The sequence below is a fragment of the Trichechus manatus genome, unplaced genomic scaffold, assembly GCF_000243295.1.
Source record: "Trichechus manatus latirostris isolate Lorelei unplaced genomic scaffold, TriManLat1.0 scaffold00038, whole genome shotgun sequence".
NCBI classification, from domain to species: Eukaryota; Metazoa; Chordata; class Mammalia; order Sirenia; family Trichechidae; genus Trichechus; species Trichechus manatus.
Window position 1 is genome coordinate 4,072,891 of NW_004443974.1, and position 16,668 is coordinate 4,089,558.

Sequence of the window (16,668 nt, forward strand, 5' to 3'; positions counted from 1 at the left end):
GCTGAGATGTCCGCACTCTGTGAAGGGCTGCAGTTCCAGAAGGCGGGTAGAAATAAAATCTCTATTTGGCACTACTTAAGCCAAAAAGTAGTAAAACAAACAAACTTGAGGTACTAAAAAACAAGGACAGAAATATAGGAACTCAATGAAATAAACAAACCTAAAGGTAAATCTCTTCACCAGCACTGTATGCAAATCTTTTGGACCATAGCATCATATTAAAAATTAACTTAAAATTTTAAAGTTCTCTAAATATTAGCTCTAAATAATAGAGCAGAGGATTGCCACAATGTGTGTTTGTGTACAGATAGATAATTGAAAGACAGACAAATGATAGATAGATAGGCAGTTGAATTTCAAAAGTTGTATCAGCCATTCACTACTTTACAATAATTCTTCCCAATCTGGTTTGAAAGGGGCGAACAGGTGACTTTTGTTCAAACTCCAACTAAGGAAGAAGTCAAGAGAAATTATATATTTGGAGTGACAATCCTTTAATAACCATATTCATTTCCAGAGAACAATAAATACAGAAATTGCAAGCAGTATATGTAACAGTAATATTTTCCTTAGATACAGAGAACAACTACTTTTACACAACTTAATGGGCAAACACTTTAACTGAAATCAGCACTGGAAAAAGCTACACAACATAAGAAAATTACAAGTAAAATTAGAAGTATTTATTCTTGACCCTAAATACTGAGATTCGCACTCCAGGTACACAGTCACAGGTTAAATGGGAAAGCTGGAAATTCAAAGATGAAAGCAGAATTCAGCTTCGGGCAGCAGCTGTTTGAGGCTGCTCAGATTGTAGCTGTTTGCCAAGATACTCCCTGGAAAATAGAAGTAAAATAATGAGATAAAACAGAATTTAAATGACAAAGTCTCAAAACTGAAACACAGTTATACACGGTCATACATACTTACTTTAATATCTAAAAAATATATTTCAGCAGACATAATAAAACTAATAGCCCTAGAAAATTAAACCTTTCCACATTTCAAAAGCATCTTTGTTTTTGAATGCTAAGTGGAATTCTACGTGTAGACTGTCCCGCACACATAAACAAGTAACCACAGACAGTGGGATTGTTTCTCCAGGAAGATCTACCTTCCTGTTCAGGTAAAAGGTCCAAAAGCCAAGAAGTTCAAAAATCCATGTAACTATTATTCCAAGGAAGTGGACTGACACATGACAAACAAATCTCCTGATAATGGTGGATACAAGTATCTTCACCCTGGGATAAAGTACAAAAGCACATGAACCTAAATCACTGAGATGACACCCAAAACAACAACACTCGTAGGAGCTCTCCACAGGTGTTGTCAGAAGCCATCACAAAGAGTCATATTTAATCCACAGAACAGTCACAGAGCCAAATAGTACTACTCTCATTTTACAGCTTGGGCAAATGAGGCCAAGGGCTCATTCTTTACAGCACATTCTCCTGGGGGGAAAAAGAAATTGAGCATGCGCCCACAATGTGTGTATATTTAGCTCTAAATTAACTATAAAAACCAAAAAAAAACTCACTGCCGTTGAGTCGATTCTGACTCATAGTGACCCTACAGGACAGAGTAGAACTGCCCCACAGGATCTCCAAGGAGCAGCTGGCAGATTCAAATTGCCGACCTTTTGGTTAGCAGCTGTAGCTCACCGTACGTCTTAACCACTGCACCACGAGGGCTCCGTATTAACTACAGGGACCCCTGTTAATCCCAGGACAGAAAACAATCATTTCCCCACTTTCCTATAAAGGATTTGCCCAAACCTTTGTTTTAGAACCAACTAATAATGACAAGAAAGAGAGATTTTAAAAAGAATATTAAAAGTCCTTCCTATAAAAAAAACAAATTAAACAGTGTGAGTTTTGGAAGAGCGGCTTGGGTTCCCATCCCAGCTCCACCACTTCTTAGATGTGTGGGCTCAAGACGTTATCTGATGTCTCTGGGCCACAGTGCCTGGCGAACAACAACTTTACAAGCTCATTGCCAAGCTGAGGGAGCTGATGCGTGGAGGCACCTATGCAGAGCCCAACGGGCGGTGGGCAGACTCCATCAGTGTCACCACCCACCCTCTCATCAACTGGCTATCCAGCAGCTCCTGCCTGTGCAGCCCAGGAAATAGTTCTTGGGTGCCACCAGGCCCAACTGACGGGTTTGACTCTGCTTTTCTCCACAGTTAAAGAATACGGAGGAGGGAGGGCCGGAGTATATTATCTGCCCTGCTGTCCCCTCTGCTATCACAGCCTTAGCCCAAGCAAGAATGAGAGGAGAAAGTGGCATTCTGAATTGGAAAGCAGTGGCAGAGGGCCCAGGGGCTGAGGTGTCCACCTGACCTGAGACCCCCTGGGAGTTTAAGAAGCTGAACCGGGATTGAAATACTGGGAGATAGACCAAAAGATTCTATGGTGTGAAGATGGACTTTTTATCTTTAAGAGAAAATTCTCACTAATTCTGGATGTCACATTAAAGATATGCTTTTTTAAACTAGGAGCTGCCCTGACATGATTTAGACAATGGTGATATTATTTCCAATCAAAAGTAAGTAAATAGTTCTAATTTATGCAAAGGCCAAAAGGGAAGCCATCCTATAAATTTTATTAGAAAGAAAGAGTGTATGGTCCTGTTAATGCTGCCACTCCCAGGAGCAGACTGCAAACAGAGAGCATCCATGGCTGCAGCTGTCTGTTATTTAGTTTTTGAGAGTGGCTGATAGGTAGGGGAAAAGGTTAATATTTACTACAAATTTTCCAGATCTTAAATGTTATATACATAATTATATATACATATAAGAGCCAAGCTGGGACCCATGGAAAGAAGAAACAAACTTCCTCCTCAGGCTGTCTTGAAACTGCTATGTTTGTTATGGGATGTGGGCTGTTAAAGTATCAGAAGGAGCTGAACCATGGTGTTAAGTGTTGAACTGTGTCTCCCCAAAAAGGTATGCTGAAGTCCCAACCCCCCTACCTGTGAATGTGCTCTTATTTGGAAAACAAGATTAAGTTAAGATGAGGTCATTAGAGTGAGCAAGACTGGTGTCCTTATAAAAAGAGAAGAGACACAGATACAGGGAAGACGGCCATGTGAAGATGGAGGCAGAGACGAGAGTGATGCTGCCATAAGTCAAGGAACCCCTGGACCCACCAGAAGCTGGAAAAGACAAGGAACAATCTTCCCCTGAGCCTTCAGTGAAGCATGGCTCTCCTGACACCTTGATTTCAGACTTCTAGCATTCACAACTGTGAAAGAATAAATTCTTCTCATTGTAAGCCATCCAATATGTAATCGTTACGGCAGACCTAGGAAACTAATACACATGGTGTCTCAGTTATCCAGTGCTGCTATAACAGAGATACCACGAGTGGACAGCTTCAACAAAGAGAAATTTATTCTCTCACGGTCTAGTAGGTTACAAGTCCAAATTCAGGGCATCAGCTCCAGGGGAGCTTGTGATACATCAGCCTTCCCTTGGTCTGGAACATCTCAGCACAGAAACCCCAGGTCCAAAGGATGCACTTTGCTCCCGGCACTGCTTTCTTGGTGGTATGAGGTTCCCATGTGTCTCTGCTCACTTCTCTCTTTTATATCTCAAAAGAGATTGGCTTAAGACACTATCCCATACTGTATACCTCATCAGTATAACTGTCACTAATCCATCTTAATACATCACAGTGATAGAGTTTACAACACATAAGGAAATAACATCAGATTATAAAATGGTACAGAATCATACAATACTGGGAATCATGACCAAGTTGACAGATATTTTTGGGCAACACAATTCAATCCGTGACACTTGGGTCAACTGGAAAAGACACTGTAATATGGAAAAAACCTAGTCTATACACAGCTTAGAGAAAATTTACTCCTTTGAACTTGGCTTGTGAAAATGTTTAGTCTGTCCCTTGATGCCCAATGACAAGGTGTAGTCAGTAAAAAAAATCCCCATACTCAGAGATGCACACCTGCCTCTGAACTCTGTGCCTGGTGCTGAGGACAGCAGATGGCCACTAGGGTGCCACACTCTGCTGCAGGCTGTGCAGGAACTTCATTGCAGGTATTCCCACACATCACCCTCTTTAGTCCCTACAGCACCCCTGGTGGTGAAGGAACAGAGCCTCCAAAAACTTAAATAAGTTGCTCAAGGCAAAGTGAGCAAATGCCATGGTGGGGCTCTGACCTCATCTCTTTCTACTGTCAGGCTGCATGGCCACCTAAAGTAGCCTGGAAAGATACAGACTGGAAAACCCAATAAACGGGTGTGAGTAACTGCTTCAAGTTAACACTTTATTAGTGTCAGACAAAAGGAGAACTATTATGGATTTTACTTCAGGGGATTATAATATGTCTATAGAGACAATTTAAATAATCTCATTACTGAATCAGTCTTTCTATACATGAAGATCAATACAACAACAAAAATTCAATTCATAATTCACTCAAAAGGTGCCCAATTTCTATCAGCAATCTACAGGAGTTTAACATTAAAATTTTGCTTTTACTACCTAAGAGGTAAAATTTGAGAAGTGTAATAGTTTTCTTCTCTTCATCCATAACTGCACTAAGCCAGGGGCACAGCTGGCGAATCCCACCTTCATTGCTAACTGTGTGGTAAGGATCAGCATGAATCCAGTTCCCAAAGTGTGACAGCGGCGGTCTAAAGACAGCCTTCACTACCCAGGCCCTACTGCATTAGAAGCAAGATCACCAGAAAGCTCTTGTCTGAGCTAAATTATCTTAAGAATAGTAGCAAGGCCTTCACCATATTCTCATTAAGTGCCATCCTTCACGGTATACTGAAGGTGGTTTTGTGCTTTCTTTTAAACCTTTGTGGAAGACACTAACTCTGATGCTATTCAACATGTTTTACACAAGAAACCACAAGGTAACTTCACCCATATAGTTTAGTGCCAGGAAAAAAGTGGATTTTTCTCCTGACAAACATTTTATCAATGAAAACTACAATCTTTCTCATTTTCCTTTTGCTTTAGCTGCCAATAAGCTTGGTAGAAAACCCACCAATTACTATTATTTTTATATTATTTTATCTAGTCTTCCTTCAGTGTGTAAATTCTTTATAACTGAATCATAATGAACATGGAATTCTACATCCCGCTTCTTTCCACAAGTTTATCAAAATTATTACTAAAACCACAAGCAAGTCAAAATTATATAACATTCCTCTTACCCTTTACCTGTGCTGTTCTGGAAAACAAGTGGGCATAATATAAATCATAAACATTCTTCTCTGAATGTATGAAAACACCTTAGAAAATACAAACTTTACAGCTGCCTACAATGCAGATTTATATTTGGTAAAGAGAAAAAATAAATTTTAAACAATTTTACATAGTCCTGTTTTCTTTCATGCTAACTCACTATAGTTTAGCTATAAATTAAGAGTGATTCCTCCAAATTTTATAATAATTTTGAATATCATAAACAAAGCAAATTTTATTTTTATAAACTGATTTTCCTATGTTTAACAACTGAATCATGTAAAAATCATAGTGGTCTCTTTCATCTGCATCAGATTTATAGGAAAATATTTAAATTTCCAAAGTAAGTGCATACAGTCAAACTGTCTCCTAGGAAATGTAGTGACTAACATTATAACTAACACCATGTTATGAGGTTACGATAACTAGTTAGTGGTGTGGACAGTAAGTTTAACCACGTCTGTCTGATGTTAAAACTCAATTTTCATCACCACATAGTACAGCCTCCTAGCACATTCTTCTACCTCTCACTGGCTGGAGCTATATTATTGCAAAGCAGTGAGAATAAAGAGTTTAAGAACATCACAGTGTGAATCCTCAATTTATTTTCTCAAGTGTATTCTCATAATCATTAGCCACTTCATTTTCCAGACACATCTAAATTCAAAGATTAACAGATTAGCAGTATCCATAAAGAGGTGGTCCCTAGAACCAAAAAAAAAAAAAAAAAAAAAGCCAGTTATTCTAAAAGTACAGTCTACTTGTATATTATTTGTTGTCCTAGGAAACTAAAAGTACATTTCAAAAGCAACTACCACCGAACAGTATATTATAAAATCAATTTGTGTAAAATTCACAATAACAAGAGTTATTTTTCCTATGGGAATTTTTGTAATCAACCAAGAAAGCAGTGCCAAGAGCAAAGTGCATCCTTTGGACCTGAGGTTCCTGTGCTGAGATGCTCCCAGACCAAGGGGAGACTGATGCATCAACCCAAGGACCGTCCTCCAGAGCCAACAGAGAGAGAAAGCCTTCCCCTGGAGCTGATGCCTTGAATTTGGACTTGTGGCCTACCAGACTGTGAGAGAATAAATTTCTTTGTTAAAAGCCATCCACTTGTAGTATTTCTGTTATAGCAGCACTAGATGACTACTAAGACACCAGCTTACCTAACAGTTACCTATTGTTTGAAAAATGTTTACTTTTCTAATGTTATGCCACAAATGAGACCCTTTCAACACAACAGTAAATATTCTGTTGTGGAGACAAACCTACACATTTTCTTTTGTGTTAATCAACCTTGATCATATGCCTATACCTTGTAATTGCTCTAATTTAACATATTAAAGCAAAATAATTTTTACTAGAAATTTTCTCCAAATTGAGAGCTCTTTATTTTTTGTTCTAAAGCTTCAACCTAAACTTTTCTTTCAGAAGCCTATTACTAGACTATCAAATTTTAAAAAGTGTAGATTTAGTATTTTAGATGCAGGTTCTTAAATTTTTTTGGTTTCTACAGAGATTAGACGCAAAGGTGAAAGTAAATTATGGCTACCAAATTCTGTAGAAATACTAGGCTACCTTTAAGAACTTTGGAATATTATTTAAAGAGCAGAGGCCTGAATAGCTAAAATGTTCTGCTGTCCCCCAAAATAACTTCTATCTACTTGAAATTCTAAAGCATAAAATAACAAACCATAAAGCAAATATGAGAAATATTATTTCAAAGAGACAGCAAGTGACAAAATAAAAAGTTCTGGTTTTGATAATAAACAATAAAAACAGAAATAATTCCAAACACAGGTACTTGGGGAAGGAAAAAACAGATCTTCAAATCGCAACTTGTAAAAATTCAAGAAATGGTTATTTAATATAGTTTTTAAATATTTTAAATTATTATAATTATATAATACAGTAAATAAATTATATAATAACTATATAATTATAATGTAATTATAACTTACAACTATAATGTAATTTATAATATAATTTACAATTATAATGTAATTTATAATTTATAATTATTATACATAATTACATATAAAGGGTCACTATGAGTCAGAGGGAATCGACTCGATGGCAATGGGTTTCATTTGGTTTTTGGTTATCATTATAATTATGTAATAATTTATATAAATAAAATAATTTTATATTATAAACAATATATTTTTTGTTAAATGGGAATAAGAAAAATGATTAAATGAGATGGAAATTACCAGTACGATTTAAAAAGCCAAGATACAAAAACAGAAGCAAACAGTATTAATCTGTAAAATCTGAAGGTCATTGATGAAAGCTGTATTTACCTGGTTAAAATGCTTAATACTCATATTCTGTCTTCTCCTAAAAAGGTTTGGGAAGATGCTTAATTTTTAGGGCTTATGAGTCAGGCAAGAGTTAAGTTTTCCTTAGAAGTCATTTTCTTAACTCCTAAAAAGTAAGTCACTTTCTCTTTTAGCAACAACAAAATCATCACCCTAAAGCTCAAGTTAAGGAGCCCTGGAGGAGCAATGGTTAAGTGCTCAGCTGCTAACTAGGGGTTCGAACTCACCGGAAGCTCCACAGAAGAAAAGACCTGGAGATGTACTCCTGTAAAGATTAAAGCCTAAGAAACCCTATGGGGAAGTTCTACTCTGTGATACAGGGTCACTATGAGTCAGAATTGACTGGACAGCACACAACAACGAACCTCAAGTCAGCTTAGGAATTAGAGGCAGAAATGCATCTTTTTCCATCAAAAAAGAACAAGGAGCAACGAACTGTGCTTAAATGAACCAAAAAGAATGAACGGCTAGACCATAAACCTCTGGCGAGGCTCCATATTATCCCGTGAACACGTGACAGACGCTTCCGACTGGTTGGAAGACCTAGACACAGCCGGCCACACTGCAGGAAGGCCAGTGGGTGGGAGGAATGAAAGGTGAGAGATAAAAATTAAAAAAAGAAAAAAAATCATGTAGATAAGAGACTAAACGGGCAGCTTCTGTCCAGAGGTGAGCTGGGAAGGCAGAGAGGGTTAGGAGCTGGTTGAATGGACATGGGGAATCAGGGGTAGAAAAGAGCAGTGTGCTGTCACAGTGTGGGGAGAGCAATTAGGGTCACATAACAATGTATGTACAAATTTTTGTATGGGAAAAAATATAAAAATAAGAAAAAAAATCTAATCCCTAAGCCAAGTGCAGATGTGCTGGTTTCAATCAAGAGAGAAATGGCCAAGTGTTTAAGAAAAAAAGAGAATAATCAGGATGGTAAATGATAGACACCAACAATGGAAACAGGGAGAAGAGGCAGAGGATGGACAAGTCCCACAGCAGTGCCATCTGCAGGCCAAGCCAGAGCCCTGACAGCATCTCATTAAGAAGAACCCAATTACTGTGTCCAGAGGGGGTACTAGACCCCCCAAGTATACCTTAATGAACAGCATGATACAATGACACTAAATTTACTGATTACTTGTCAAACTAATATAGATATGTTGAGTTAAATATATTATTAAAATTAACTTGTTTCCTTTTACTTTTTTTAATGCAACTACTAGAAAATCTGAAATACCACATGTGGCTTGCATGGTATTTCCACTGGGCGCTGATGCTCTAGGCAACTGAGTGCTGTGCAGTTACTCTTTATTCCCAGTTTGCCCCTCCCATCAGCATCACTCATTCAACATGTTTACCAGGGGGCGTGGACAAGATGGCAGAATGGTTAGATGCTTCCTATATCTCTCTTACAACAAAGACCTGGAAAAACAAGTGATTTGATTCTATATGAGTATCTAGGAGCCCTGAACAAGGCAAAGTTGAGGAATCGGACTGAGTCGTGGGGCCGGGGAGAGGGAGACAGTTTGGAAGAAGCGAAGAGCGCCAGAGCCAAGGTAGCGAAACTACAGCTCTGCAGCCACGCCTGTGCGCAGTGAAGCAGGCAAACAGCTGTACTGTGCGCATGCTCAGGAAGCAGTTTCCACATCAAGAGAGACCCGGCAGCAGATTCTGCTTGGACACTCTGAACCAGTGAAAAGCAGCTCCCAAGTGACTAAAATAAGTACATGCATACGGCCTTTCCCGGGGATTAAAAAAAAAAAAAAAGCCCATTTGGGAAAAACTTCTCTCCTTTTCATCTCCTCCCTCCGCGCTCTGCACCAGGAATCCGCTGGGCCAGAAGTAGATCTCAAAAGGCACCCTGACCCATTCTCCTGGCCTTGGAGAGGGAACAAATAAGCTACTGGCTACCCTAAGCCAGGAACACAGGGTCAGCACAGCTCCCTTGCTAGGCACAGGTATAAGGGGTCTGCAGACTCTGAGTGCCTTACACCCCTGTATAGACTTGTGGGGACCCATCTCAACAGTGTTAGCCCTCACTACCACAGTACAACACGGCAAACATTTGAAGTTTAACTTCAACTGCTTCAGCTGTGAACTGGCAGATTTGTGACCCTTGAAACAGCCCTGCCCCTTAAGTAGGCACTTTTATCGATCTGTAACAAGGGCTTGAGGACTGGTGGTATCACCTAAAGCTCCTAGTCACCTGCTATAGGAGTCCAAGAAAAAGTGATGCCCTCGAGTCTTTACAGCCAACAGAGTGGGGTGCTCATAGTCTGGCTGCAAAACTCACCTACCTATTCACCCTAGAGAATAGGGACACGCTTTCCTTTCAGACTCTCAGGGGCAGCTGTCAGCCCCCTGCCTGGCTCAGCGCATGATCCCCTACCACAGTCAGAGTCCAGTGCCTGCACCAATCACCCATGCATCTCTAGGACTGGTGGTGAGAGCCTGCATCACACACTTGGTGACCGACTGCCTGGACACCCAAGCTGAACCCATATAGGAAAATTTAATGGACTCCTGTGTGTACATACTTAGTTACAGAACTACCTGGTGACAGGACGTTAGAGATTCAAAGGTGTCCAAAATCAAACTAATGCACATGAGCAGCCTATTGAGGCATATCAAAACAAAACAAAACAAGAAGCTAAGTCTCACTAAACAAACATAAAATAAAATTATAATAAATTATTGATGGCTTGGAGCCAACAGTCAACATCAAGTCACATAAAGAGGCAGTCCATGATGGCTTCAGCAAGCTCCCAAAATAAAGAATCAATAAATTCTCTGGAGGAAGAGAACTTCTTGGAATTATCAGAGGCAGAATATGGAAGATTAATATACAGAACTCTTCTAGAAATTAGAAAGGAAGTTCGACAGTATGCAGAAATAGCCAGGGAACACACAAAGTAGTAGCGGAACTTAAAAAAGTTATTCAAGAACATAATGCCAAATTTAATAGGCTGCAATAATCCACAGAGAGAAAGCAATCAGAAATCCAGAAGATTAACAATAAAATTTCAGAATTAGACAACTCAACAGAAAGTCATAGGAGCAGAATTGAGGCAGTAGAAGTTAGAATTAGCGACACTGAAGATAAAGCTCTTGACACCAACTTATTTGAGGAAAAATCAGATAAAAGAATTAAAAAGAATGAAGAAACTCTAAGAGTCATGTGGGACTCTATCAAGAGAAATAACCTACGAGTGACTGGAGTACCAGAACGGGGGGATAACAGAAAATACAGAGAGAATTGCTGAAGATTTTTTGGCAGAAAAACTTCCCTGATATCATGAAAGATGAGAAGACATCTATCCAAGATGCTCATCGAACCCCACATAACGTAGATCCCAAAAGAAAGTCACCAAGATATATCATAATCAAACTTGCCAAAACCAAAGACAAAGAGAGAATTTTAAGAGCAGCTAGAGATAAACAAAAAGTCATCTACAAAGGAGAGTCAATAAGAATAAGCTCGGACTACTCAGCAGAAACCATGCAGGCTAGAAGGCAACGGGATGACATATATAAAGCCTTGAAGGAAAAGAACTGCCAGCCAAGAATTATATATCCAGCAAAACCGTCTCTCAAATATGATGGCAAAATTAGGGCATTTCCAGATAAACAGAAGTTCAGGGAATTTGCAAAAACCAAACCAAAATCACAAGAAATACTAAAGAGAGTCCCTCGGTTAGAAAATCAATAACATCCAGATAACAACCCAAGACTAGAACACAGGACAGAGTAACAAGATATCAACTCAGATAGGGAAGTCACAAAAAATAAATCAAAGCTAAAACACTGAAATAGGGAAACAGATGTCAGTATGTAAAAGATGACAACATTAAAACAAAAAAGAGGGACTTAAAAAATGGAGACATTGATTTTTCATATGGAGGGGAAGTTAAGGCGATATAAAGTACTAAAAGACTGGTATAAACTTAGAAAAATAGGGGTAAATATTAAGGTAACCACAAAGGAATCTAACAATCCTACAAATCAAAATAAAAAAGTAGAAGAACATAAAGACCCAGCAAACACAAAATCTACAACAAAGAATAAGATGAAAAAACAATACATAAAAAACGACTCAGCACAGAAAATTGAGGAGTACAAAGAAACCGTGAACAACACACAGAAAGAGATATCAGGATGACAGCACTAAACTCATACCTATCAATAATTACGCTGAATGTAAATGGACTTAATGCACCCATAAAGAGATGGAGAGAGGCAGACTGGATAAAAAAGCATGATTCATCTATATGTTGCCTACAAGAGACGCACCTTAAAGACACACAGACTAAAACTCAACATGTTTACCAGGTGCTACTCTGAGCCAGGCAGTACCCATGCACTAAATAAAGGCTAGCAGAGCACAGAGACCTGTCCCCGGAACCCTGAGGAGACACTTTTCTATGTGCTTTCTCCTTCTTCTTCACACGGGTTAACTCCTAACTCAAGGCCTTGGCTTAGGTGCCCTTCCTCTGGGAAGAGACAGTCCTGACTTTACCAGGACAAAGTCAAATACCCCTCTGCTGTCTTCCCAAAGTTCACAGCGCCCAGTCCTATCTCAGCATGTAGCACACAGTGCTGTCATTTTCTCTAGGCCAGCTTTCCCACCAGTCTCTAAGCTCCCTGAGGGCAGAAACTTAGATTCCGGTTGCTTAAAACAGGACCTGACATGAAACGGGCTCAAAACACCTTACTGAATAAACTGATAACTCATATAGTTAGGACTTGTGATTCCAGTTCTGCTAATGACTGACCACTTGAGACTCGAGAGCAGGGGTTGAAAACTCACCATCTTCAGCCAGAACAGCCACCCTCCTCCACGGCCCCTGCATCACACATACACACAAGAGCACCACCACCACATGCCTTAATTGGCCAGCACAATTAATTTAAATTATGCTTCGTATTCTTAAAATTATTATAGCCAGAGAAGGGTATAGTTGATATTTTGGGAGCAAGGAAGAAGAAAGGGTGGCCAAGCCCACACTCAATTCTTCGGAAGTACCTTCAAGCTGTTGATGAAGGAGTGGGGCCTAGGCCACTCTACCTGCCTAGGTAACCTTACCTACTGCCTGAGCTTCAGCTTACTATGTAAACGAGAGACAATCGGCCAATGAACAGCTTCCCACTCCTGGAATTTGGAAATGGGGAAAGCAAAACTAGAAAATCATGAAAATAGAGATGTTTAGGCTGACCTTTCGGGCAATCAGGACAGTCCTGGGCAGAAAGGGCAGTCTACAGAAAAAGGGGGAAGCAGACAGGCTGCAGAGATGAGAAACCTGGTGGCCCAGAGGGACAGGGAGATGAACAGAGACACCGCCATTCTTCCTGCCAGCCTCAGACTTCCAGTTTCAGTGGGACAGTGTGGCTTTGCCAGATATTAGATTCTGTGAGCTTCCCCGGTACCCTTATAATGTTGTTGTTGTTAGTTGCCATCAAGCTGACTCCGACTCATGGCGATCCCCTGTACAACAGAACAAAATGTTGCCAGGTCCTGTGCCATCTTCATCCCTTATAACAGACCTCCTTATATTTAACCTAACTTCCATAGGTTTTTGTTTCTTGCAAACAAACCATTCCTGACAAAGATAAAGAGCAAGAAAAAAAGGATGTTTAGACTTCAGTTTACTAAGGTGCTCTCTCACCAGTAGTGCCAATTACATTCCTGTTTTGTTCTGGTGGAACCTTTTAGTGGCTAACTTGTCTCTACAATTTTATCATTTACATTATTTCTTGGTTAAATGTACAACTTCTCCTGACAATCTATAAAAAACACTGCAAAGATTTTTTTAAATTACATGTTAAAGATCAATTTTTACCATCCCTTCAATTTTATAAAAATGTAACTTATAAATCAGAACATACATTCTTAGTTAGAAATAATTTATACTTCTTGGGAAAAAAGTAGCAAAATTGTTGTAGAATGTCAGGAGATGATAAACTGAACGTATCTGATTTTAAACAAAAGAATATGCAAAAAGGATCTCAGAAAAAAATAGGTGTGCATGTGTACACACGTATATACACATAGACATACACACAATTTTCTTAGGTAGGCTGAACAAAATTTGACAAAAAAATAAAGCCTCAAAATTATGCTAAATATTGTACTAATATATTAACCATTAATATATAATCATCTTATTAAACAAGACATTTCATCACTTATGTATCTAAAAGCAGAAGAAAACAAATGTCTGCAGTAATTTACATATCTTATAATTAACTTTCTTAAAACTGCATTAATGAGGGAGAAAGTTCACTCTTGATATACCAAGTAAAACCTCAAGTACTAACTTCTAGTGAAAAGCTTGACTAGGAAATATTTTTCTAATAGCATTATAAGGTCTATCAAAACAAACATCCTAGAAAAAATCAAAAATCTAATGTCATTTTCAAAAAATCGTAACTGAGATAGGAAGCGAATACTGAATCAAATTTTCCTGAAGTGAAGCTTATCTAATGGAGTTAGGTGCTAGATGGAAAGGAGAAATGAAAATGGGATAAAATTCTTATTCAGAACAAGCCCTAGTCATTTCTCTCTCCTTCTCCCTCAGTGTCTGTCTCAAAACAACCCAGACAAGATGCTTCACTAAATTGTTACATCTTTTCTTAATATTCAGTTCTGTATGCACTGATAAAGAGTCTGCAGAGCCTTAAAAGGCACTGCTGTTGTCAGGTGCTGTCAAGCTGGCTCCGACTCAGTTACCCCATACATAACAGAATGAAATGTTGCCCATTCCTACGCCATCCTCACAATTGTTGCTATGTTTGAACTCACTTGTTGCTATGTTTGAACTCACTGTTGCAGGCAGTGTGTCAATCGGTCTCATTGAGCAAGCAACTCCCTGTTTTTCAATGACCCTATGTTTTACCAAGCACGATGTCCTTCTCCAGTGACTGGTCCCTCCTGATGACATGTCCAAAGTAAGTGAGCCAACGTTTCACCATTCTCACTCCTATCTAAGGAGCATTCTGGCTATATTTCCTCCAAGACAGATTTGTTCATTCTTCTGGCAATCCATGGTATAAAGGTAGTTTCCCAACTTACAACAGGATTCCGTGCTGGTGACTCCATTTTCAGTTGGTTCTGACTAAAGTCAAATACCACCCCCCTTTCTTTTTAAGTTTCCATGATTATTGCCTTTTATTATTAGTATCTCTATAAATTCAATCTTGTTATTTGTCTTTGGAGGTTGTAAGCATTACATATCAACTTAATACCTACATACATTAAAAAATACACAAACTATAAAAATTTACTCCATGAGTCGGATGACGCTGGCATTTTGTCAGTTGTGGTAATAATTCCACTTATGGAAGGTTCTGGATCATCTGGATTTTATTCCTGGTAATGGGGATGGCATTTCTAGATGTAAAATTAGTAAGAGTCATCTGTGTGGTCCTTTTCTTTTTTTCTTCATATATTTTATGGTAACATCTTGCTGCTTCCTGAATCTGCCTATCGACTTTAGCAAAGCAATCAGCATTTGGGTCCATGTTTTCAAGCAACTGAAGCCCTTGATTTAGTTTAGAAAAAAACTCCAGTCAATCCTTTCACTGTAAAATTTTTTGACAACTTCTCTCCTTCTTTTTCCTCATTTCTTTCCTCTTCAAAATCCATTAAGTCCTTATCTGTCAATTCCCCTTCTCTGAGATCTGTAATCTGTTCCACATCAGCGATATCAAGTTCTAAATTCAGCATTCTTTGCCACATGGATGATTTTTCTCACCAATGTTTTCCATTATATTATCCTGATCAAATGCTTGGGGTGTGTTCACATAGCTCAGCAGTTTTTTCCATATTCCCTGCATGTATTTTCCAATAACTTTCTCCCAGGAAAATGTATTAATGATGAGATATACAAAAAAAGAAAACAGTCATTAAGTATGGTTCGTCTTAACTTGGAATAGGTCATAAGTCAGGGACTACTTGTAGAGTTGAAAAGTTTTCCAACTAAACAGGACAAAAAAAAAAAAAAAAAAGACAAAGCCTCATAAGAAAACTTTTTTCTTCTCACACTTCCCCTTTCCACTGCCAGAAGGATGAAGCCACATCCTAAGGATCGGGGAGCAAGAAGGCTGAGGAAGCTTGGTTCTTTTATGATCTTGTTGAGTGGCTATACGGCTCCAGACTTGCCTACACACAGGGCTCATGTTATATGACAAAGACGTATCCCTTATTTATGTAAAAGAAAATCCTAAAAAGGAATAAAATGGGTAATCAGATTCCTGTGAAGATGTTAAGTCTCCCTGAAATACAAGACAATGCACATGACTCTGAAGGTGGCCTTCGGTGGTGGTGCAGCCACACCCAGACTCTGCTCCAGCAAGTTCTGTGGTGGCTCCCCAGTGCACAACAAGCTCACACAGCATGCTTCCATTCTTCTCTGACTCCAACCACTTCTTCCTCTATGAACTCCTTCTCCATCCTCAAGTCGTCACTCAAGAAAAGCTTCCCTTCAGAAGCTCCAGGTGGTTGGGCCAGTTCCCCAGACTCCTCTCACACCTTGTCATACATCTGTCATAGCCCTCATCACACACCACTGAAACTGTGAACTACAGCTTTGTTTTCTACTTCATTGTCTCTCTTGTAGCACTTACTGAGTAACAAGTATTCCCGTCCACACCTAAATTAAGAGACAGGAGGGCTAATGCCGAATTAAAAGTAAACAGCCCTTAACTGGGTACAAACGGAACAGTACTGTTTTCAAACCAAACACTGAAGTGTTATATTTCTGGGATACCCAGCAAGGCAGGAACAACTGTCGGCCAGGAGATTGTTTTCGTTTCAGGCCTCTACAAATACCTAGCCCTTAAGGAAGGGGAGACGAAGCTTCTAGAGGTACAGAGGTAAAGAGTAATGTTCCAGAGCTTTGATGCTGGGTGGGTGTAAGAAATACGATCTTTTAAGAAAGGCTCTAGTCCTTGTACTAACACTCTGGCACCTTTTTACTGAATTCATTTTTAAAATGTCACTAAGAAAAGGTAATAAACTTCACTGAACTCATAAGAGGGGGTCTACATTTAAAAGGAGCCCTGGTGGCGCAGTGGTTGAGAACTACAGCTGTTAACCAAAAGGTCGGCAGTTCAAATCCACCAGCTGCTCC

The 16,668-nt window shown here is 39.2% G+C and overlaps 1 protein-coding gene across 4 annotated transcripts in view; it reads right to left on the minus strand.

Moving 5' to 3' along the window:
* Positions 1-470: 470 nt before the first annotated feature.
* Positions 471-16,668, minus strand: part of ATP6V1H (ATPase H+ transporting V1 subunit H) — a 140,715-nt gene continuing 124,517 nt past the window's right edge. For all 4 annotated transcript variants that reach the window (XM_023730653.1, XM_023730651.1, XM_004375608.3 and 1 more), the window contains one exon: positions 471-836. In XM_023730653.1, coding sequence (XP_023586421.1) covers positions 776-836 — 61 coding nt within the window. In that variant the 3' untranslated portion in view covers positions 471-775. The remainder of the gene's footprint in view (positions 837-16,668) is intronic.